This window comes from Leptosomus discolor, chromosome 18 (assembly GCF_034619465.1).
Source record: "Leptosomus discolor isolate bLepDis1 chromosome 18, bLepDis1.hap2, whole genome shotgun sequence".
NCBI lineage: Eukaryota > Metazoa > Chordata > Aves > Leptosomiformes > Leptosomidae > Leptosomus > Leptosomus discolor.
Genome location: NC_141408.1, coordinates 14,142,107 through 14,164,152, shown reverse-complemented (window position 1 = coordinate 14,164,152; position 22,046 = coordinate 14,142,107). Strand labels below are relative to the sequence as shown.

The window sequence follows — 22,046 nt, the reverse complement described above, 5'->3', positions numbered from 1 at the left end:
TAGGGGCGTTACGAAGGCATGACTTCTCACAAACTTTTCAGAAATCATTTTATCGAGGAAGCAAAAACGATGACGGGGTCTCACAAGCAGCCCCAAAGAGAGAGAGACTGGCGCTTTTTAACGGAGACACGTGCAGCAGAGGCACGAATGATGATTAGGGTGGAGCGAGACTCGCGTCTCCTCTCACTAGGATCATTAGCCGCGCAGGGTTTAATTATTAAATCGAGGGCCCTGCGTCCGCAAGTGGGACCCTGCGGCGCCGGCGGCCGCGGGTGTAGCAGCCCCCCGCCTTGGCTCCCGCTCCATTTGCTTTGGCTCTTCCCAGAGCTGCCGTCATCGTGCAAGGGCCAGGGCCAGCAGCCGCCCAGAGAGGGGCTTAGATGGTCCCTGCACCTCCCGCAGCGATCCCCGCCCAGCTCTGAGCCACTAACCCCCCTCGTCTCGCAGCCGGCGATGCTCTCGCATGCTCCTGCAGCCGCTTCTACTTCCGGACTTTGCTTGCAAATCACGGGCAAATGAGTTAAATTTGGGCAGGAGGGCCGAGCCGTCCCCTGCGAGCTTAAGCTGTATCGCGCCTCTTCAGCTCCACCCAAATTGCAGGAGAGCTGCAAACCTGTGCGGTAATGCCTTTCTCCATTGGCTTTGTTTTTAACAAGACCGGATTCTGGACTTTCGGGTAGAAAACACACGTCGTATTTAAATTCTGTTTCTCTCTAAGAGTTTCTACCCATTTTATAAGTTTGTGAGAAGTAAACTGCATGCTTACAGTAGAACTGTAATGCATTTTAATGTTTGTTAATCCACTGTTTAAAATGTCGGTGTCAAAGGCTCTACAATACACGGCTGTGCTGTTCATTTCATTAAAGATGCTTGATGTAATAATTGGTTAGTTTTCTTTTTACTTTTCTGCAGGCAATAGCTTTTTTTAATCTGTATGGCTTCTTATTATTTTGTTTGGGTTTTTTTGCTATGAATTGCTTTGCTTTTGTGAACTTGTCTTAGTGTGCATGATTTGCAAACATTTCGGCTATTGTGAATTTTCTCATTTTTTGTAAATAGTCCATCTGTGCTTTTCTTTTTTTCTTTTTTATGACTTTTTTCCTGTAAGTAACCGAGGTAGAAAATAATAATAAATTGTTTACAACGGACATGCTGTGTTGCTGCTCTCTTAGCTTGCAGTTCTAATATTTTGGTTTGGACGCACCAAATAACCAGTACCAATGACAGTTTAATAAACGAATAAAACAACCATCACTCAAAGCGTGTGACCCAGTGTTTGAAGAATCCGCAGATGAACAGTTACCCACGAGGTGTGCTTACTTAAAACCAAAAAAAAGACGACAGTGTGCTTGTAACTGGGGGTGGGGGAGTGGTTGCCGTATTCCCAGCCGTCTGACCGTCCACCACGGGGTCAGTGCCGGCCGCGCCGGCGGCCGCGGTGGCTTTAAGCATCAAACCCGTAAGCGTAATAGAGACCCTTGTTGCAAACTCTGCGGCGCTGACGTGCAGGCATCTCTTTCTGCTGTTTGGAAATCGAGGATGAGGTAACTCTGGTCGCTGTGAGGAGGTCCCTGGCCAGGCTGGCAGCCGGTGGCCTTGGTGCAGAGCCCGCGGTGGCACGGGTGCCTGCAGGGCGGGGACGTTGCCATCGCTGCGTTTGTCTCAGTTGTACCTTCTCCCATCGTTGCCTGGATGTTTGGGGATTGTCAGAGTTACTTAGAAGCCTTCAGCTCAGGAATTTCAATTTTTTTTTTTTTTTAATTAAGGGTTTGTTTGCTTGTATGTTTGTTAAAGCTTATTAAAACCTTTGTATATGGGGAGAGGTGGGAAAAACAAATATTTTTGCAAACTTTTCAGAGCTCAGGGAAATACACTTGCTTACTAATAATGGTACTCCATCGGCCGCAAAGCCCCGCCTCGGGTCACGCTCCTGGTGCTGTGAAAATGCAATGCCAAGATCAGTTCAAAGTCTAACCTGATGGTTTCCATTATTATGAGAGCATTTAAAGCCAACTTTCTGTTCGTCTATAGAGCTTAGTTTAGTTTCTTTCCTGAGACCAGTCACAAGCTGTTCACTTGTCGGCCATCAGAGCTGGGCAGGAGGGTATGCTTGTGTAAGAGACCTTTGTGATGCTTGCCGAGTCGGTCTGAGTTATATTCTGGGTCAGGAAAAGGAGCTGGTACCAAAGACAAGGGCAATTATTATAATTATGACATGATTAAGGCTTCTTTTTCATAGTGTCTGAGAGAAGGAGGTGAGGTGAGAAGCCCCTGCGTCTGTTCTTTAGCGCGCCCAGCGATACGAGGAAGCTGCAAGTTGCTCCCGCAGGTCTGGCTCCGGGTTCGTAACCTCCTCAGGGGGTGCGGTGGGAACGGGAGGGAGAAGAGCGCGTTTGTGGCTTCAACACGCCGCAGAGCTGACCGTTGCGTCCGTGGCAGGGTGTGGTGGTGCCAAGCCATGGCCCTGCTCGGGGGGCGCAGCTTGGCCTCGTCGGGTGCCGCCTGGGAGCTCCCCAGAAGGAGCAGAAGGCAGATCCCCACCAGGGACTGAGCTGTAATTGTGCCGGGTGACACCAGCCCAGGGCTGGCCCCCGGCGCGATGCGCGTGGTGCTTCAGCGGCCCCGAGCCACCTTCCCGTGTACGCGAGCACCCAGCTGTCTGCTCTGGTGGTGGGTAAAGCGATTTTAAAGCGGAGGTGCTGCCTACACGTGGCTGCTTCGCCAGCAGGGAGTAATGAAATTAGTATTAATGAGTCAACTCTGTAAAGCGCTTTTAAAATGCTGTTGCATAAGTCTTAGGCTTGTGTAACGTTTAGTAATGGGAGCGAAGTCTGTCTGGTCATGATGCTTCAGTGATCAAACTGAACATGGGGAAAGAAGGAGAAGTTGCTGGTGGCTGCAAAATAGGAGGGGGAAACACAAAGTATATTTTAAATTGTCTGTTCAGTTAGTTAAGCCTTGTAACAGGAAGAGATGTGGAACAAAGCTGGAAACGTTTCTCTCTCCTTCCTCTAACCCTTCCTTAGCTGCTTACAATCTGCTCTGATCATCCCTGCGCTGCATGCTTGTTTTTTCACCTAAAACATACTGCTGCATCTGCATGGCATAAAATGGTTTACAAAGTGCATTTGAAATCTGCTGGAACCACCTTAATTACCACTCTTCAAACCTCTCCGTTTCAGCTGCCGTCAGTGAAAACAAGGACTATAGACTGGACCTGGTTTAAAATTAAGATTTTGGGTTTCTTTTGCTGGCGGAGGGCAGGCTGAAGAGGGACCGTTCGCATTGCAGGTGCCCCCCTGGAGTGAGGAGCAGCTGGAACTGCAGACAGCAAACTGAGAAATTAATATAGCAAAGCCCATAAATTTCCAGCCAGAAGGTACTTCTTCAAGTTCTGCTCAGATGACAGTAGCTTTCGGTTTGATGCAGGAAAAAAATGGGATCTGAAGCTGTGTCCGAGCAGAGCTTAAGCACCTTTGCCTCTTAGGCCTATTTTTTTCTCTGCTGATACCTTAAATAACTGGATGAGCACTAAGAACATCTTGAACATTGAACTTAAATGCTGATTGTCCTGTTCTCGCCTGCTCGCTGATCCATGCGTGGAGTTTGAGACGGGCTTTAAAACTGCGGGGTCGTTGCCCTGAAAATGAGCGTTCGTAAAGGGACAGGAAGGAGAGAAAAGAGGGAAAAAAAAACCAAACCTATGAGTCTTTCAGGAGCTCTTTGTGTTTCGGGGTGATACTGCAGCAACAGAGCTCCTGAGCGATGGTTTCTGCTGCGAACGGGCCACAGCTGCAGCAACTGGGAAGTGTAATGAGAATAATTATTCACAAGAGTAAAGAGGCATAACGCAAACACACATGTATGGAAGAAAACATGGATAACCCTATAGAAAGAAGAACGTGAGCTGGTAACGCCAGTCCTGCCGTCAGGAACTCTACGTGTCCGAGTTAGCCGGAGCGTGATGGCTAGCCTGCTCTTACGCCTTATGCCTCTGTACATACGGTCTTTAACCGTAAAGCTGTAAAAACTGGGAGCTGGGGGTTGCAGAGAACATGAAGAGATTAGTCTCCTTAAAGCACAAAAACATTAAAATGTGAATGTTTTTCAAATCACACGTAGCAGTAGGATTTCAAGCGGAGAATTAAGTAGCTTCCAAGTCCTCCGTTGCCCAGAAGCGGTGATGTGTAGTCGCTGCAGTGATGCCCTAAAGCTTTCTGGGCTCAGCACCACAATCCTCTCCTCTGACCTTTTTTTTGTAACGTGGATTATGAACTACCCGGTGGCAGTTCCTCCTGCAGGAAGTTCCCCGTCTGCCAGCGACGGCTGTGGCGCTCGGTGAGCTGCAGCGTCTCGCAGGGGCATTCGCTCGCCACTTCGACACACGTAGGTAGTGAAGAATTCCCTGCCCTCCGATAACCTTGTCCTGTGGTTAATTATCTTCTCTTTTACATAGTTGCCTCTTGTCTGCGTTGAATTTTTCCAGCTCCAGCCTCCAGACATCAGTTCTTTTGATGCCTTTGTTCATCATTGAGGGTCTGGCTTTTAGTCATAGTTACTCAGATAGTTTAGATCGTTCATAAAAATTTAAGCAAGCGGTTTAACCAAATAGCTCATTTTCTATTCCATCGAAGCAACTGAAGTGAGGCTTGAAGCACATCAGTGCCACTTTGCTGAACGTTAAAGATACGCCCTAGTGCGGTTCCCTCTAACCTGCCCTTGTTCGTTCAGCAGCAGGTGACTGAAATTCAGAGCTTCTGTGCTGCCTGACAGCTTGGGTGCAGTGAATTCACGGGCTTTCCTCCCCCTGCAGTGATCATCTCATTTATAGTTACCTTGTTTATTAAAAATCAATAGTAAATGTTTGGCTATGGGCTCTGAAATGAGAAATGCTTTCATTGGAGCGATCAATTTAGTATTAAACGGAATTACTTGCTTTTAGGAAGCGATTTGTTTGAGGTTCCCTTTCATCCACATCAGCTGCATTCACTTGAAGCTCATAATTCTCTGTGTTTCACCAGTTCCTAAATTAGGGAGAATCCAAATTACATAGTGAGTTCGAGTGGTGGGAGGTAGAGTTTCCCCAGGACACGTTTGAGAAGTGCAGCGGACGCCTTGAGGCTGCTATGGGATAGGAGCGGTTTTTAAGTGGAGTAAACAAACCGAATCAGCTGCCAGCTTTTAGGGTTTTGGTTTGTTTTTTTTTTTTTTTTTTTTTTTAATAAATAGTCTGTTAGAATAAACTATTTGCCTTTGAGAAGTTTCCCAGTTTTCTGTACAGTGAAGTAGCTGCAAAAGGGTTATTACACTTGAAACGACACAGAATGATAATTTGGAGACAAACAAGGCTTTGTCTCACTGATGCATAAAGTAATTACTGGGCAAAAGTGCATCATTCTCATTTTAAAAACCGTGGCCTGAGAGTGGTAAACAGCTGAAAAATGGGTCGTTTACTGTACATAAAGTGGAAGTGCCAAATTCTAAATTAACTATATTTGGGTTTTATTGTTTTGTTGAAATTCCAAAGCAGAAATATTTGTTCATAATAACATCCATCTGCAAACACACATCGGGTGTGAAGCGCATTACGGGTGTCTGATGTTGAGGATTCTACAAAATCTTGCCACGCACCGTACATTTTAAGCAGCAGATGACTGTGCCTTGAATAACGCAGTGGGCTGCTTAATGAGGTTTCCGTTATGCATGATGTGCTGGATCTGAAGTTCGCTAATTTTCTGACCTGGTGAAATAGATTTTAATAAGCTTGGTGTAACACAGCATATAAAGACAAAGGGAAACACTTAATGGGGCTGTCACAATAAAGGACTCTGTGCGGGCTTGGAGATGCTAAAAGTGTTAATAGAATTGATCAAAAGCTGAGGGAGAGAAATTCTCCGTTCCCAAGGAGGGCTGCTCTGCACCTTGCTTGGTCCCTTCCGTGGGCTGTCGCGCGCACGGCGCCGTCCCACTGCTCGAGAGACAAACCAGGGTCGCTGGTGGGAAGCGGGAGACAGGTCAAGCAGGGCTTGTAGCTGCCTCCGCGTTCGCTTCCTACGGACTTCGGGGGAGCTTCGGTAGAGTCTTCAATCAAATCCCAAAGAGTTGATCGCTACTAAGCCGTGATAACGAGTTGTGAATGATTTGCTAGAATCCCGATCGTTCATCAATTCCTAGATAAACTTTTATTTCTCTGGGTATATAGTCTTCCCTAAATATTGAGCGTTTAGTTGTTAATCTAAGGCTTGCAATGGTAGCAGGTGGGGTTTTTTTTCTTTCTCATTCTTGTTTCCTTATAGAAAGGGAGGGGGAGCCTGAGACAGAGAGGCCTGAAAGATGAAGGTTTTAAACATAAAGGGATTGTTTTGGGATGGAGCTTTCCCTTGTGTGTGCTCACCATTAAAGACTACCTTTTTGTCCAGTAAATTGGACCCACGCCTGCCTGCCTTCAAAAAAAAAAAAAAAGAAAGAAGCTACCAGGCTCTTCTGCTTCATGGTTTTGAGTCTGATACTTTTGAAATGAAGCCTAAAGATCCTACAAAGGGGATAACACTGCCTAATGGAAAGAATAATGCAAGCGAGAACCCATTTGAAATGACAGCTGTGAGCCTCGCGAAGCTTTTCTGTGCTGATCAAAGCTGCTGGTAACGTTGTTTGAAAAGAGGGTATCGGTTTCCCCCTCTCCTTCTCCCACTCAACCTGCAGACGGTTTTATGTTCCAGGCTTTGCGCTGTTTTCCTGGGAGATCAAGCGAGCCTCCTCAACGGCCCGTGTTCACGTCAGCGCGCTGGGGAGCGCCGTCGGCGTGAGAGGCGAAGTGTTTGGGGGCAGATGTGGCCTCGGAGCTCGACCCCCCTCGTGCGGAGGGCCCTCCGAAACGCCCCGCGTAGAGACCCCCTGGCTTTGCGAGAGGGAGCTGCGGTGTTCGGCTCTCCTGCCCGCGCGGGCGGCTACTCCAAGCGGTCCGTGAACAGAGAGGAAGGGGTTGGCTTGCTGGGCGCGCTTTTATGGTGGCTTTTATTTTATTCTCCCTGCGCGTCCCATGATTTTGGTTATTTTCTGAATTCCGGTGCTGGAGCCTGGTGGTGATTTGAGCATCTCAGCTTCCCTTTTTATGCTTGTTTTAAATCCCTGTGCTTATTGCTGAAGTCTAAACATGTGACCTCGTGTGCCCCGAGTGCTTTAGCTGTTAGAAGCAGAGAAGATTCTTTGCATGATATTTTTTGATGGAAGAGCTAATTCCATGATTTTCGTGGCTTCTTTTTGGCTTGATTCCTGTTGTCTGTCTGTTTGTAGAGGATAGGGTCTTGCATCCTTTGGGGATACAAGATATTTGGGGTCTTCAGGGGCTGAACGGAGCAGAGCAGGTCTGAAGGAGTCAATGATTTCTCACCGGGAAAGCCAGGGCTGCACGCAAAGGATTCCTGGCAGCACGCGTGGAGGAGGGGGGTGTGAAATGTTGCTTGTGTTTTTCATTCCCTCCTGGTTGCCTTGTGGCCAGCTTAGGCTGGGATAAAGGAGAAATCGGTGGTTTGAGAAGGGGACGATCCCACTGGAGCCGGGCACGGAGCAGGGCAGAGACCCGTGGAGGGAGCGTGCCCTCCGCCGGCAGCCCTCGAGCCCCCGGCCCCCGTGAGGACCGGCCCTGCTCAGGCAGCGCAGCTCTCGCCAGATTTGTTCACAAAGCCCCTGGAAGAGCCGCTAAATCCCGGGTGCTCGGCGTTTCGTGCTCGGTAAGGCCGAGTGCGAGGCGGCGGGGCTGGGCGCCGCCGGCCCAAATCCAGCCCTGCTGCGCCTGGGCGTGTGCGGCCCCTCGAGCCCCCCCTTCTCCCAAACTCATTTGAGCCTTGGAGGAGGCAGTTGCTCGCCGCCAGCCGCTGCCTGGATTTGTGACCTTGGGGCAAAGCGTTCAAAACCAGATGTGTCCATCCTCCCTCGCACGAGGCTGCTTCGGTATTTAAAGTGAAACGATTGATGCAGGAAGGAGAAAGATTTATCTGTGGAAAAATTGAACTCCAAACGCTGGCTTGAGCTCGTTCAGAGCAATAAGAGAGCATGAAATTGGTGTGAATCCTCAGGGCTTTCCTGGACAGCGTGTGAGCCCATGGCAAAACATTTATTGTGAGATAGCTTCTAATTGCGATGCCGAAAGTGGGCACTTTTGTCCTTCTGAACAGCTTTGGTACCTTGCTTTCTCCAGGCAATTACAAGCGGCGGATACACAAAGAGGGACAGGGATCGTTTCGGCAGGAATCGGAGCGCCTTAAACAAACGTGGCGGATGGGTCGATCTCTCCCTCCGCCCCTTGGGATTTCCCGGTTGACTTCAGAGCAGAGGGCTCGGAGGGAGCCGGGCCGGTGCCGCCTGCGCTCCCTGCCTGGCCGGCGGTGGGCTCGTCGCCGGGGTGGGATCCCCAGCGCGCTGCGGTCGATGCTCCTGTCGACTTCAAGGTGCTCTGGTCCGGGTGCCCGTTCCTGGCACCTCGTTACCTCCAGGGCTGCCTGTTAAAAATGAACCGGGGGCGTGCAAGCCCCTCGGTGGCTGGCTACAGGGTGCAAAGAGCCTGCTGATACCCCCCCCCGCCCCCCCTGTCCCTTGGGGTCCCCCCCACACCCAGCAGTCCTGCGTCTCCAAAGCCGCTGCTCTGTCTCCCAGAGAAGCCTGCGCTTCCCAGGCATGGCTAAGGGAAAACAGCGGCGCTGGCGTGTCACACGCTGGGCTCTGCTGGCTAACGCTTCTCCTTGGCCCCTGCTCCAGCCCTTGGAGGTGACCCCGATGCCCCGTGCTGGGGCCCCTGTCAGTCAGAGAGGGATGGATCGCATCCGTCTCTGCCGCTGCCCGGGGAACAGCACCCGGAAAGGCGCTGCTGGGACTCGGCAGCTGCAGTTCGCCCAGTTTTAACACCCTGATGCCAGGGAAGGGGAGTGTGTGCGGGTCTGGGGGACCAGCAAGAGGCTCCGTGGACAAGCAGGTTCCTTCTGAGGGCCTGGAAACCAGCAGAAGTGCCTGCTGGTGCTTTCCTGTTCGCTCAAGAGCTGCAGGTACCTCAGCTCTCAAATTTTAATAAAACGATGTGACAGCACAGGCAGAGGGGTGATAGAGGCAGAAGTTCCTCGCGGTGCACAGAATAGTTTCAGCGTTAATTGTACTGTCACCGTGGTGCTGTTCTTCGAGTCTTCACTGGTGCAGAAGTTTATAAACAATGGGAGGGAATAATACAACGTGACCAAAGTGCTTAAATAACGCCATGGGGTTGGTGCGAGGGGAATTACGGAGATTAGCGGTGGATCTTGAGACCAGGACCTGCGAGAGCCCGGCTGCACCCGTGGCTGTCTGCAGATGTCTTTCTCAAGTCGTTTTGCTTCTTTGTGCCTCGTTTTATCCCACCTGTGACGTGGGGACACCGTCGGCTGCCAACCACGGCTGAGAGGTTGGGGAGCAAACAGCCGCCGAAGTCCAGAGGGGCGTTGGCGCAGTTGCGAGCCGTCGCCGGCGTTAACGCGCTCAGCAGCGCGGCGGCGGGAAGTTTGTTCTCGGCCGAACGAGCTCGTTAGTGCAGTGCCTGGCAAGCGGGGTGTCGGTGCGGGGGATTGATTAACTTCAGGACCTTGGCTTGATTTAGGGCTCCAGCCTGTGGGTCTGTATTGGTAAGCAGGGTTTTGCCAATCTTGGTGATCAATCCCCGTTTCCATCGCGGAGGGCCGGGCAGCCGCGTCGCTGCCGCTCCGCAGCCGCCCGCCCGGCCGCAGCGTTCCCGGGCAGAGAGCGAGCAGCCGATCACGCTTGAGTGGTTTGGAGTGCCATGTCGCCCAGATGCTTTTATCTCAGAACTGGGATAATGGCTTTCTTTGGGGGTGGAGGGATTAATTTTTCACACATCTGTCCATTGAAACGCAATAACAGATCCTTTGTTCAGGCTCTTTCTGTAGAGTGCCTCCTCCACCCTTGTTATTTCATTCTTCTTTTGCATGGCAAAACTTTTTGTCCTGCATTTCAAATAGATACTGAGCGTCCCTGGCAGTTGAACAAGAGAAACAAACTTTCCAGCCCTGGTTTTTATGCTGTTTTCAGGGGGCGCTGGGTGATTTGAAGGGTATTTGATTGGTTTTGGCAGAAGCATTTTATTCCGTGGAAAATCCACAGCTCCTCTGATCCCTTACGGATGGTTTGGGGAGCCCCTGGAGCCTCCAAACGAGAGATCCGCTGGTGGCCAGCTGGTCCTGGACGTGCCATGGGAACGCTGAGGACGCTGCTCACGGAGCGTGTGCTGTGGTGGGCAGGGAGCGGAGGAGGAGAGGCTGTAGGGACGGTGCCAGCTCTGCTCCCTCCTAACCCCCAGCGGGAGGGCTCGGGGCTTGGCCTGGGCATGGCTCTGCATGAAAACGAAGCCCCAAAGCCTGAGTCCTTGTCCTGCAGCTGCTTTCCCTGCACTTTGGTGTAAATCTAACGCTGAGTTCTCGCTCCAACATACCACAGCTCCGGCCCTAAACGTACGTTGGGGGACCCAGCCGGGGTTGATGACTCCATCATCAGCCAGAGGGAATGTAGCGCTTGGGTATCTGGTTAAAACATCCCCCGGTCTGGATGTGCTTCTTCCTGCATCCCGGTAGCAGTTCATCGACATAACAAAACCAAACAGATTCGCGTCGGCGTTAGGGAACAGGATTTGCTGGGCGGCGCGTGGGCTCTGCGCCTGGGGAGCAGCAGCAGCCGCAGCCTGGGGTAGCTGTGCATACATTTACCTGTGCTATTTTTTTTTTCCCCCCTAACAGCCCTATTACCATACTTAAATGCAAGTATGTCTTTTTTTAATTGTTTTAAGTAGTTTCAAGTCACTCTAGCCTAGTTGTTCTCTGCTCCTTTCCCCCTGGTAGATTACCCGTAGCTGAGACGGTAGTGCTAGAGGTAGTGGGCTTGTAGTCTGCTGACTTCTCTGGGTCTCACGCTCTGATTTCTCTGGGTCTCGCTCTCTGATTTCTCCGGGTCTCGCTCTCTCCGTTCCTCTAGCTCGCTGTTCTCTTTTTTTCTGTTGCCTCGGTTGTTTTTCTGTGGTTCCTCAGCATTGCAAAGCAGCTGTGATCAACGTCCTGGAGCCTGCGCAAGGGGCAGGTCCCGTGGTGGTGACTACCCCCGGGGTTGTGCTGTCGGGCGCCAGGAGCAGTCGGAGCTCCCCAGAGACCAGGAACCTCCGAGGGTTTTGTTGACTTTGCAGCAAGGGGGGTTGGGGTTCTTGCTGGTCACCTGGACCTTGCCATTGCCCTCTTAAAACACGTATATTTAAAGTCAGAGCCTCTGGCAGATCTTTTGAATACTAATTAAGTAAAGAAACTAAATCTGCAATCTCACTAGCAGCATTTCATTCGTCTGCAAGGGTTCGGTCCTCCTGTAGCAGGGTGTATGTCTTAGAGCTCCTCGATCTGCGGCTGGTTTGCTTTCAAGAGCTTTTTTTCTGTCTTTCTTTCTTTCTTTCTTTTTCAAATTACATTCCAGTGAATTTTTTCTGCTTGATCCCAGCAAATCTGTGATCTTGACATGAGGACCTCCTCGTATTTTCCATTACTGCTATGTCTGTAGATCAGCACGTTATTATCACTTGCAAATAAGCAAAGAAGAGAATTCCCCCGTTGTTTTGCGAAGCGGTCTGACCCCAGCCGTTTGAGAGTACGGAGACGTAAGCTGAGCGCTGCCGGCTCTGCCGCCAGTCTGTCCGCCCCGGCACCTCGGCTTTCGCGGCGTGCCGTGGCCAGGCGCGCCGTCAGCGGCGTTCCTCTTCTGCCGAGGGGGTTTGGGCCGCCTTTGTGCCGGCAGAGACCACCGTCAGCGGGCACCTGGCGAGGGCTCGGCTCTTTCTAAAAAGGGTGCCTGTTGACGGCACGGAGAGCCGGGACGGTGAGCTCTGGAAACGCCGCGCCCTCGGCGGCCGCCTCGCAGAGACTCGCGGTACCCACTGGCTTCTTTCTTTACCCTTCTCCTTTTCTCCACGGCCAGGTTTTCCGGCAGCGGCTTATGGACCAGTAGCAGCGGCAGCCGTGGCGGCAGCAAGAGGATCAGGTAGGGGGGCCCGTGGAAGAGCAAACCCTCAGAGTGCAGGGTCAGGTAAAAGCTCTGTCGGTATTCTGTGTGGCTGCAGCTCTCCATCATTTCTCTGATTTTCCTCACACTTATCCTGGGGACCTGAAAACAAACGATCAAAAAAAAAAAAAAATTATATAAAAAATAAATAATCCCAAACCAAACCCAAACTACAAGCAGAGGCCACGGGGCCTGGAGCACCTTGCAGGAGATTGGCGTAAGAACTGCCAAAACCAGGGTAGATATTCTGATTTGTTTCTTTATTTATTCCTTTATTATGTTGGTTTCTTTGTTTCTTTGGTTTAAATTCGAGGTTAATAAAGGACACCCCAAAGAAATCAATTCGTGTTTTCGAAAAAAAGTTTTCGTTCCTCATGGAAAGCTGGTGGCGGGTTGAGGCGGCAGCGGCAGCCCCGGGCGCTCCCGCCGTGCCCGGAGCCGCTCTCGCCTCCTCCGCCGCGGCCAGCGCGAGGGTCGGCCTTCGCGGGGCACCCCGGCGGCGAGGGGGCCGCGTCCCCTTGGGGACGGCCTCTTCTGCCCGCGCGGGGCGAGCGGCCCTGCCCGCTTCGACCCCCGGCCTGCTTTCCTGAGGAACGCCAAAGCTTTTCTTCCCGTCCTTCTGAAAACTTTTTATTTTTTTCCCCTTAAGGGAAATAAATAAACCGCTGCCAATTACCGTCATTACCTTAGGTTTTAAATTTAGCGAACCACGTGAATTAGCGCTTTGCTCAGGTAATTAAACGTTCAGGACGGCCATCGGTGAGCTGGTGGCTCGGCAGCGCCCGCCGCCACCGCCTCGGCCGACATCAAGCCGGGACGGAGCCGCTGCCGGCCCCGCGCCTCCTGCACGGCCCCTCCGGCTGGGAGCCCCTCGCCGGGCCCGGCTCGCCGGCAGGCACGGCGGAGGTGCCGGAGCGGAGGACGCGTCGGGGGCAGCGGCTTTCCAGCTCACTCATGGCGCAGTCCTGAAGTGGGGGTTTCTCGGTGGCTTTTCTGGCAGCCCCGGTGGGTTTTAACGGGGCTCTCGCCGAAAAGACCCGACTGAACCGCTGCGTGAGGGGTTACGAGGAGGGCGCAGGCCCAGGTGTGTCTCGAGTGCGAGCCTGATGCCATGGAGGCCAAAGAAAGACACCAGGAGAACTCCGTTCCATGCAAACTGGCACTGCTTGCAGGCTACAAAGGATTATCTGTACCAGTTTCATCTTGTGGCATGTAGAGAGCGCCTAAGGGGTGACTTGCCAGACTGGTTGTGGGAATTCCCCATCTCCCGGCTTTTCCTACTGCCCCTTCATGGAGGGGGAAAAACAAACCCAAAGAGAAAAAACAAAACAAAACAAAACAAAACGAGAACAAAAAAAAAAAAAAAGAGAGATTGATTTTGCATACGATTTCGGGAAAAGAGACTTCATTGTTTCTGCCTCTTCCTCATGTTCTGCCCTTCAGGTTTCGTTTTACGTGCAAACAGACCTGGTGAGTTGCCCCTTAGCAAGGCACAGAGGGTTTGGCTGGATTAACGTTGCTTCCCTGATTATTATTTATTTTTTTTAATCGGAGTGCTTTTGGTGCCCATTACTACTGAACTGAGCATTGATCAATTCTGTGCCTGAAAATCATTTGTCTTTAATTTGAGTGTTTTTTGGTTTGGTTTTGTTTTGTTGTTTTTTTTTCTGTTGGGTTTTCTGTTTTGTTTTTTCGTTTTTATTTGAACTTGCAATACGAAACTAAATCTAACCCCAAATTAACAACACCCTTTCTGGCAAGTTTAAAGAGCAGTATGGTGTTTGGAAATGTCTTTCAAGCCTCAAAATTGCCTGCGTGCACAAAACTGGCAAAACCCCAAAACAGAATCAAAAGAGCCCCCGGCCCCTGCCCAGCCCCGAGATCTCAAGGAGGAAGATGGGTTTGTCACCGGCCCGGCCTGGTGGCCGCTCACATTTGCAGCAAAACGTGCTCTGGGAACAGTGGTGTTTCACGTAGAGTCATTTCCATCCCAAGACGGTTTTCTGAAGGGACATCCTGGGTTCATCACTTCCATCCAGCAATGGTAGTGAATTGTATTCAGGAGCAGTAGAGTACGATCGATCTTGCCCTACAGTGTATGGGCCCGATTCATTACAAGAAAAATGGTTGGGGTTTTTATTTTTCCTTCTTTTCGGTTGGGTTTTTCTCTTTCCTTTGCAAATTCGCACAGCCCTGCTTCACGCGTGCCTAATCCAAAAGCACAGAGCGCGGCACAGTTGGCCCTAACTGGCCCCTTTCTGCCAATAAATGGAAAAGAGCCGGAAAACGCCCGGGCGGGCGCATCCCACCATCCCTCTGCTCACTGGGGAGCGCTTTGCCCAGGGGCTGCCGGAGACGCCTCCATCGCTGCTGCCCCTTCTGCAGCGTTCCGGCCCCGCCGGCTCACTCCAAATTGTCCTCCTCTGCTCTCCGGCCCCGTCCTGCCGGCTCTTCCCCACCTTCCTGGCATCCCTGCCAGCGCGGTGCCTGTGCAGCACCGGAGCTCGGCCCGGGCGCCGGTGCCCACCAGTGGGGCTGAGCGCCTGTGGGGAGCATCCACCTTCGGGCGTGCGTCTTGGTCTGCCAAGGAAGCTGCAGCCCTTGCGCTCCAGCCCCGCGGGCTGCCGTGCGTGGGCACTGACCGCCTCGGTTTCTCCCCGGGGTGATGTTCCTCCTCTTAGTAAACCTGCACGTTTGCTTGACAGCCAGCGAAAGGAGCCCACGGGGGGGCAGTTACTGCACGGGGGCAGCGCCCGGCCCTGGTTCTGCGCTGCCTGGTCTTCCCTGCCCTCGCCCATTCTTTTTCTGTCGCAGCGTGTGAGGATGCAGTCACCGGTTTACCTTGCTGGAGAAACAAGGTCTTTTGTCTGTCACAGCGTCTCTCTCCTACAACCAGCAGAAAGGGACACGTCCCCCTACTCGGGCTCAGTGCCGCTCACAAAGTCACGTCCAGCTTAGCTGCTCGCGTGCCGGCAGGGTGGACGCAGCCACGCTTCTCTTTGTAAATCACGTGCCCAATCGACGTCCCAGCGACGAGGCGATCGCTGAGGTCCCTCGGGCAGACGGAGGGGTTTGGCCTCGTCCGTTCACACCGGGTGGGACTGCGCTGCCGAATCCCTCAGCCGGTTTTAACAACCTCATCCATTCTTGTACTTTTTTTAATGAATTGGGACCTGAGCCACAGAAAGTGAGCAAACTTAAAAGCCTGAATGCTGCAAACTCCTCCTAGACAACTTCACTATCAATGTCACGTTTCTTTTGAATCCACCTGACATATTTTACGTGTGAAACATTTTTGTCGTGTAAATGCTTTTTTTAAAATACAGTCATGGGGGGGGGGCACATTTTTATCCTGCATTTGACATGGGAGGGGATTCATTTGGCAGGAGAGCGAGACAAGGAAAATTTGGCAGGAGAGGGTTTTCGTTCCTTCCTCTTTGGTTCATTGACAAGCCTGAGATTTTTCCAGTTCCCAACCTGTTGCCACCGACTATTCCTCCCTGAGGACTGGAGACAAACCCCATAAGGCCATCCGTAATCCAGCCCGATTCCCGCTGCTCGGCACCGGGAGGAGCCTGACCCAGGCCAGCGGCGCCGGCTCCCACGGGCACGCTACGCCCGCCGAGACGGCCGCCGGCAGGACAGCGCGGTGGGACAGCGCGGTGCCGCGGCGCCAGGAGCTGCTCCCCCCCCGCTCCTCCCCGACCCCCGGCACATCTGGATTTTGGGCGCCAGTCCCGGCTTGCCAGTGCTGCCTTTGAGCCCTGCGCCCCGACAACCCCTTACTGTACTTTATACTTGCCAGCTATAACAAATCTCGTAACGTGAGCTACTGACCTTGATGGTGAGTGTGAGCAGTTATGTTTTGTTGTTTTCTCTCTTGCTTGGTTGGGGCTGCTGTGAGAGAGGGTGTCTCTGAGGCATACTTTCCGGCCTCTCTTACACTCGGACGTGCACACCTCCTCTCAAACACTCTTCTGAGCGCTCTCAGCGGGAAGGTTTGTCCACACCTATTAATCCTCTCTCAGTGTCCAGCTTCTTGTTAGTAGCAGCTGGTTGCATGTTTTTTGCTTGTTCGGACGAAACGGTTCAAGAAACGACTCATACCAACTCTTGAGAAATGTCTCTATTTTTTTGTACACTTTCTTTCTTTTGATGTTTTTATTAATTTCCCTTACTTAAAAAACAAAACACCTGTCGTCCCGTAAAACATTTCACATCTCCCCTTGCCTGTTCTTAGAGTGTATGTATCTGTGGGACTGAACTAAATGCATGCACTGTAGTAGTCGTACTGGTAGCAGTAGATGTAGTTGTAGAACATGCATTGTTGAGTTGATATTATAGGTATCATCAACGTGAACTAGCGGGGCAGTTAAAAGCATAGCCTTGGTCTGATCGAAAGCGTAGGGCTATCGATACAGCAGAGAGCTGCTAACGGCTTGGATCCATAGTACCCTATTTGTTAAATCCCATTATCTGGAAGTTTAAATTGAAGCCGTCTGTAGGCAACCTACACCCTCTGTACAAGAACCCGCACATGCTGTTATGCTGATAGTAAATTTGCCATTTCTATTTTTCAAATTAAACCCCTAGGAATCAAAACACTGACTCTTAACTATATTCTCTTATTTTTGTTTTGTATTAAAAAGAACTTACGATATTTTTAAAATCATTTTACAATCATGGTTTCTTCATCAGCCTGTTACTCGTCCATATTAGCCCATAGACTCATTCGTTGGCAGTCGTAGACCAGATGTGCCGAACGCAAATCACTCCATTTGGGTATCTAAATAATGCCGCCTGTGCCAGGCAGCTTCCCGCAGACTGTCCTGAGACACGAAGCGATTGTTTTGAGGTCATAAACCTTAAATCTTGTTATGCAACAGAGAGCTCGTGGTGGGTCGCGCTCATTGCCATGTCACCCAGCTTAAGGGAGCGTTTTTAAATGAAGATTTAACATTTCATAAATATCAGCATGGGGAGTTCAAGGCAAGTTCATCATCTTTGCCATTGAGCCAGCAAGTGTCTTTGCTTCTTGTGCCCAGGTTTCTGTGCCAAACTGCTAAAATCCTTTCACAGATGAAGCTGCAGTCAGTAAATTTAACAGATGGTAACTGAGATCCCGAATTAGGCTTTTCTTTATTTGTTTCGTTTGTTGCTTGTCAGAAAACATCCTGCTGGGAGCAGAAAAGATACTGTACGGCGCGGTCACACCTTCCCTCCTCCCCGCGCCCCCCGGCCGTCCCCGCCAACCAGATGTGCTGAGCTGGAGCGTCTTCCTGCTCCGCTGGGGATAGTCAAGGCAGTCTTTAGTGCGCTTATTCCAGCAAGTGCTTTCAAAGGAAATAAAATATCCAGAATGGGCTTTCAAAATGTAATTAAGGATTTGTATCCGCTCCTTACCTCTAATAGAACATAAAGTAAATCAGCCAAACAGCCGCTCGGATGGGGCTGACGCCACACAAGCCTGAACAAGGCAGTCTGAGCCGCCCCTGGTACTTTCCTTGTTGCTACCGGGGAGCTGAAACGCTTGTGCATCAGGGGGGAGAATCGTTTCCCCCTTAGATCTCAATCTGCCAGGGAGACGGGGGGGACCCACTGTTTAATGTGCCAGGCGTATGATGGAGTGAGGAGTGTGTCTGAAAGTCAGCAGAGCGACAAATTGCATGGGGTTTAGGAAGCCTTGTCTTACACTTAAAGAAGGTGCTCTAAAAAGTTAATCTTGTCATTAGGCACCCGTAGCGTTAGCGAATTGCGGCCATAAAAAGCGGGACAACGGTTGGTCTGTGCGTGCGGAGGGGGAGACGCTGCCACCGGCTCGCAGCAGTGCCGTAAGGAGGGGCCTTGCAAAGATCCAGCGATGAACCAATTTGGGATTTATACGGCCCATTGAGAGGACTCCCTTGTGGCACGGCGCCTCTGATGGCACTGCTCTCCCCCTTTCATTCCGCTATATAAAAGTACGTAAAGTTTAATCCGAGCTACGTAATCTCAAAAGCCAGAACCTAACCAGTGGACCACTTGGGAGCAGCAAGTGGGCTGAAATTTCTCACTCCGCTGGAACCGCTGGCGATTACGTGACAGAGCCTGGCAGCCGACGCGTCGGTGAATTAATGGCTGCATCAGATTTTATCTTTCGTTTATCTTCGTAGCAGAGGCGGCCTGGCAGGGAGGGTGAGGCGGAGGGGCCCCGCACGGCGTGGGGCTTCAGGGAGGGGTGGCCACAAGGACGAATGTCGCGCGTTGAACAGAAGCGACGGCCGCCGGGCTCCGCGCGGGGCAGCTGCCTGGGCGGCGGGCGCGCCGTGCGCCTCTGCTCGGCGCAGCACGGCTCGAGGGGAGGCCGCTCCGCGGTTATCTGTGCGTGGTGTTGGCCTCGTCCCTGGCAATATCTTTGTTTTCCTCTCTGAGTGCTGCAGTTGTTTTTCTGACTACGACCCCAAATTTAAAAAAAAAAATAAAAAGGAAAGGGGACTCGTTTCTGTTCTGGTTCAGAAGTGCTGTGCTGGCCCAGGGTAGGAATCACTCAGGTCCTTTCCAGAACCCAGGCTACAGGCAAAAAACACTTGTCTCATTTTACTGTAGGATGACACTTTTGGATCTTTTTGATCCACAAGGGACTGAGCTTCCTGCAGTGCCGAGCAGAAAATTCAGTAGGTCCGAAACAATTTGGTGCTGCTGCTGTTAGGCCTTGACCGCAGCAGCGCTTGTTTTACGGGGCTCCTGGCTGAAGTCTGTTGTGGTTAAAATACATCAGCTTTAATCAATAATTTTGTCGCAGGAAATCTTGTGCGCTTGATAAATCATCTCCAGTGCAATTAGTGACCACCTCTGAAGTGCAGGCTTAAGTACAGTGGAAGTTAATCTTTAACGAATTTAGCGGCTAACTTTTAATAGTCTTTTCAATCAGGAGAATTATTTTCAATGGGAGAACACTCCTCGGCGGAGCTCATCCCAGCTGCTGCTCTTGACACACGGCACGCGGTGGCGGTGCGGCCGCCGCCTCGTGCCGCGGGCAGGCTGGTGGCCCGTGCAGGGACCGGCTCGCTGGTGCACAGGACCCACGCCACCCTCGCGGGGCAGCCGCGCTCCAGCCCTGCAAAGCCCTGCAACAGCCGGTTATCGGTGGGTTTGTTTCCTTTCTGCCAGCAGAAGCGGCAGGACGGAGCTCTTGGCTGTTGTAATTAGAGTTTGTTCCACGCAAGGTGCAGACGGGTCGTTGTAAAGTTTTGAAACGAGGCCTTCGGCGTGAGCTCTCCCGTGCAACGAGATAGTCGAGCACATGAGCCCGTCTCGAGCATTTTAATCACTAAACGTGGAAAGCGCTCGCTGAGCTGAGCGGTAGCTCGCCTGTCTGGCAGCAGTCGCAGGCTGTTACCCATTAATGGAACAACTACTAAATGGGACAGAGCGCGCGTTTTACTGCCATACTGTTGTGAGTATTTTCATGCTGATTCTCTCCCCAAATGCTTTAAAAGTAAATACATAATTACAGTTATTTTTTTCTCTCTCTCTCCTTTCTGAAATAGAAAACTGAAAAAGAAGCAGTGGAGTTTTTCCTTGCAGCAGATGTTAGCGTGCATCTGGCTCTGGATTAGCTTGAGGAGTGTGGTGGATTAGTAGTTGCCAGAGAATGCAAAATTGGTCTGCAGGTATATAAACTTGAGCTATTAGAAAGTAGTACTCTCCCACAGCTGGGTCTTTTTAAGGGTGTTTCCTGATAGTTAAGAGACCAGAGGCTTGTGCTGTGAGGACTCTCACATGTCTGTGCCCAAACCCTCCCCACCCGAGGGGCTGGGGTGTCAGCTGCCGACAGCAGAGCTGGTGCCACCAGCTCTCCCCCGGACGCCGCGTGGTGGGCAGCAGCTTTCCTCATCGATGAGCTCAGGTTTGCCTTTTTGGGGGTGTTATTACCGTGCCGTGGAGGACCCCTCACTCTGCTTCGCTGGGTCGTGGCCTTGGCGCCTGTCTGGCCGGGCAGGTCTCCTGGAGGTGCCCAGCACCTCGCAGTGTGCTGGTGCCTGGGACAGGCTCTCCCGCAGGAGAGGATCATTGCCCGGAGGGCACCGGGGGTTTGTGAGCTGGATTTCTGCTCTGTTACCTGGATAAAACCCCGCTGTGCTCCTGAGCATCCATCCAGCCCGTGGGGGTCCAGCAGCAGCAGGAAGGTGCCCCCCGGCAATGCCCTCCCGCTACAGCAATTTAGAATATGCAGCGAAACAAAGACCCGTTTTTGTTTTAATTTTCCTCCTGTATTGTCTGTTATTGTACAAAAGGCTTCAATTTAAAATTAACAGGAGTGATAGCCAGTTAATGTGGTACAGTGGGAGGCCGGAGTTTCTGTTGCTATGGCAATGGAGTTCGGCTCATTTGTTTTGTAGATGAGTAATTACTACGCAATTAGAGTAGGCTAAAAATAAAGGGGCCTTTTGTTCCCTGTTACTCATTAATATTAATAAAAGACCTGTCCGGGCTGTGGTAAACAATTAATGCAGATGTGGTTGCCCACGGTAAAAGTAGCAACAGCTTTCATGTTACCCAGCGCGAGGTGGAAGCGCCGGCGTCGCCTGGCTCAGCTCTCCCTTCGTTTTAAACAGAAAAATTACTAGAGAGGTCCGCGTTAGCGCAGCGTCACGAGCTTCAGCCCGTATTTGCCAGCTGGAGGGATGGTAATAAGTGTTAAAGCTTAATGTGCAGGCGCAGACAGCAGGTACAGCGCTGGGGTCAGACCCTGCGAAACAGCCCGCGTCCGCAGCCCTCCGCGCTGCGTCGGGGGGAAGCGCCGCGGCAGCAGTTCCCTGGGGCAGAAATCTCTTCATTTATCCCCCCTGGCCCGGCCTCGCCCGAGGGAGGGTGCAGGGCCGTGCCGGTGCCCTCTGCGGTGAGCAGCGCCGGGTGCGGGATGCCCCAGTGCGGGGGCACTGCAGAGCAAAGAGTTTTGCCCAGAAACCCCGAGCGCATGGAAATGCGAGTGTTGGTGCTGCTGAAACGGCTCCGGTGCAGCACGTTACCAGCATCGGGTGCCAAAAAAGAGTGGAAGAAAACGGTCCCAAGCGCTTGATGTGAAGTATGTAGACGTTACAGCACACCAGATTTTAAATTCACTATAAAACCAGTTGAATTGATGGAGAAACCTGTTAGGAAGATGACTAATGGGACAGAGCTTATTTGCCTCTGTTTTATTTGCTTGTCTCAATGCAGCCAGTGAGCATCCCTGGTCAGCGGGGTGGGTCAGCGGAGCAGCACAGCGCTGGGCTGCGGGTGTGGGGGGCCGTGGGGTGGTCACCCCCCTCCGCGCAGCCCCGGGGTGCTCAGCACCCCTGGAAAACGCCGTCAGTAAGGTGGAACGTCCCCAACGGGCAGCAGAGGCACCCGAGCGCCTCAGCCCGAAAACCCTCGGTGCCGTGCTGGGGGGGCGGGCTGCAGACAAGTGGGAACCGCATCCCTCCCAAACTGTTTAACTAATGGAGGGAAACGTAGCACAGCCTTTGTAAGGTCGACATTTGTTTGTTGTTAAGGATCTAATTAGAAACATGAGAGGGAGCTGAATGGCTGCTTGCTCGGCTAATTAGCGACATGCACGAAGACCACTTTGAACTTCAAGGACACAAAGCTATTAGCGCTTACATCAAAAATGGATTAAACTTCTGTGCTTTTATAATGATTAAAGATGAGCCGCTCGAGAGGAAATCCTTTTGTAAGGCTGTGACAAGAGCTGGCTCCCTGATTGCAGCTTCTACAAGCGAAGCTTTGTGTGGCCTCCGTGTAGCACTCGGCCCGGCGCGAGAGTGACACCGCTAACTTGCAATATGGAAAATGTGATTAGGCAATAAATACTGATCGTTCGCAAAAAATTACAGCCCAGCTGGAAAGTGCATTTATTTGTCCTACTACATAACTGCAGGACTTAGAAAAGCTGGGCTTGAATACGTTGAATTTTGTGTCTTTTCTTCTGCAAATGGGTGCACATCAGCGGC

At 51.6% G+C, this 22,046-nt stretch overlaps 1 protein-coding gene across 5 annotated transcripts in view; it reads left to right on the top strand.

Annotated features, from left to right (window-relative positions):
- MSI2 (musashi RNA binding protein 2) overlaps positions 1 to 22,046 on the top strand; it is a 257,243-nt gene that overhangs the window by 225,492 nt on the left and 9,705 nt on the right. For 2 of the 5 annotated variants that reach the window (XM_086475065.1, XM_086475064.1), the window contains exon 11: positions 11,986 to 12,048. In XM_086475065.1, the coding sequence (XP_086331191.1) occupies positions 11,986 to 12,048 (63 nt within the window). Of the gene's footprint in view, positions 1 to 10,769; positions 10,794 to 11,985; positions 12,094 to 22,046 lie in introns of all 5 variants that reach the window. The other 3 variants (XM_086475063.1, XM_086475061.1, XM_086475062.1) reach the window with 2 other exon arrangements.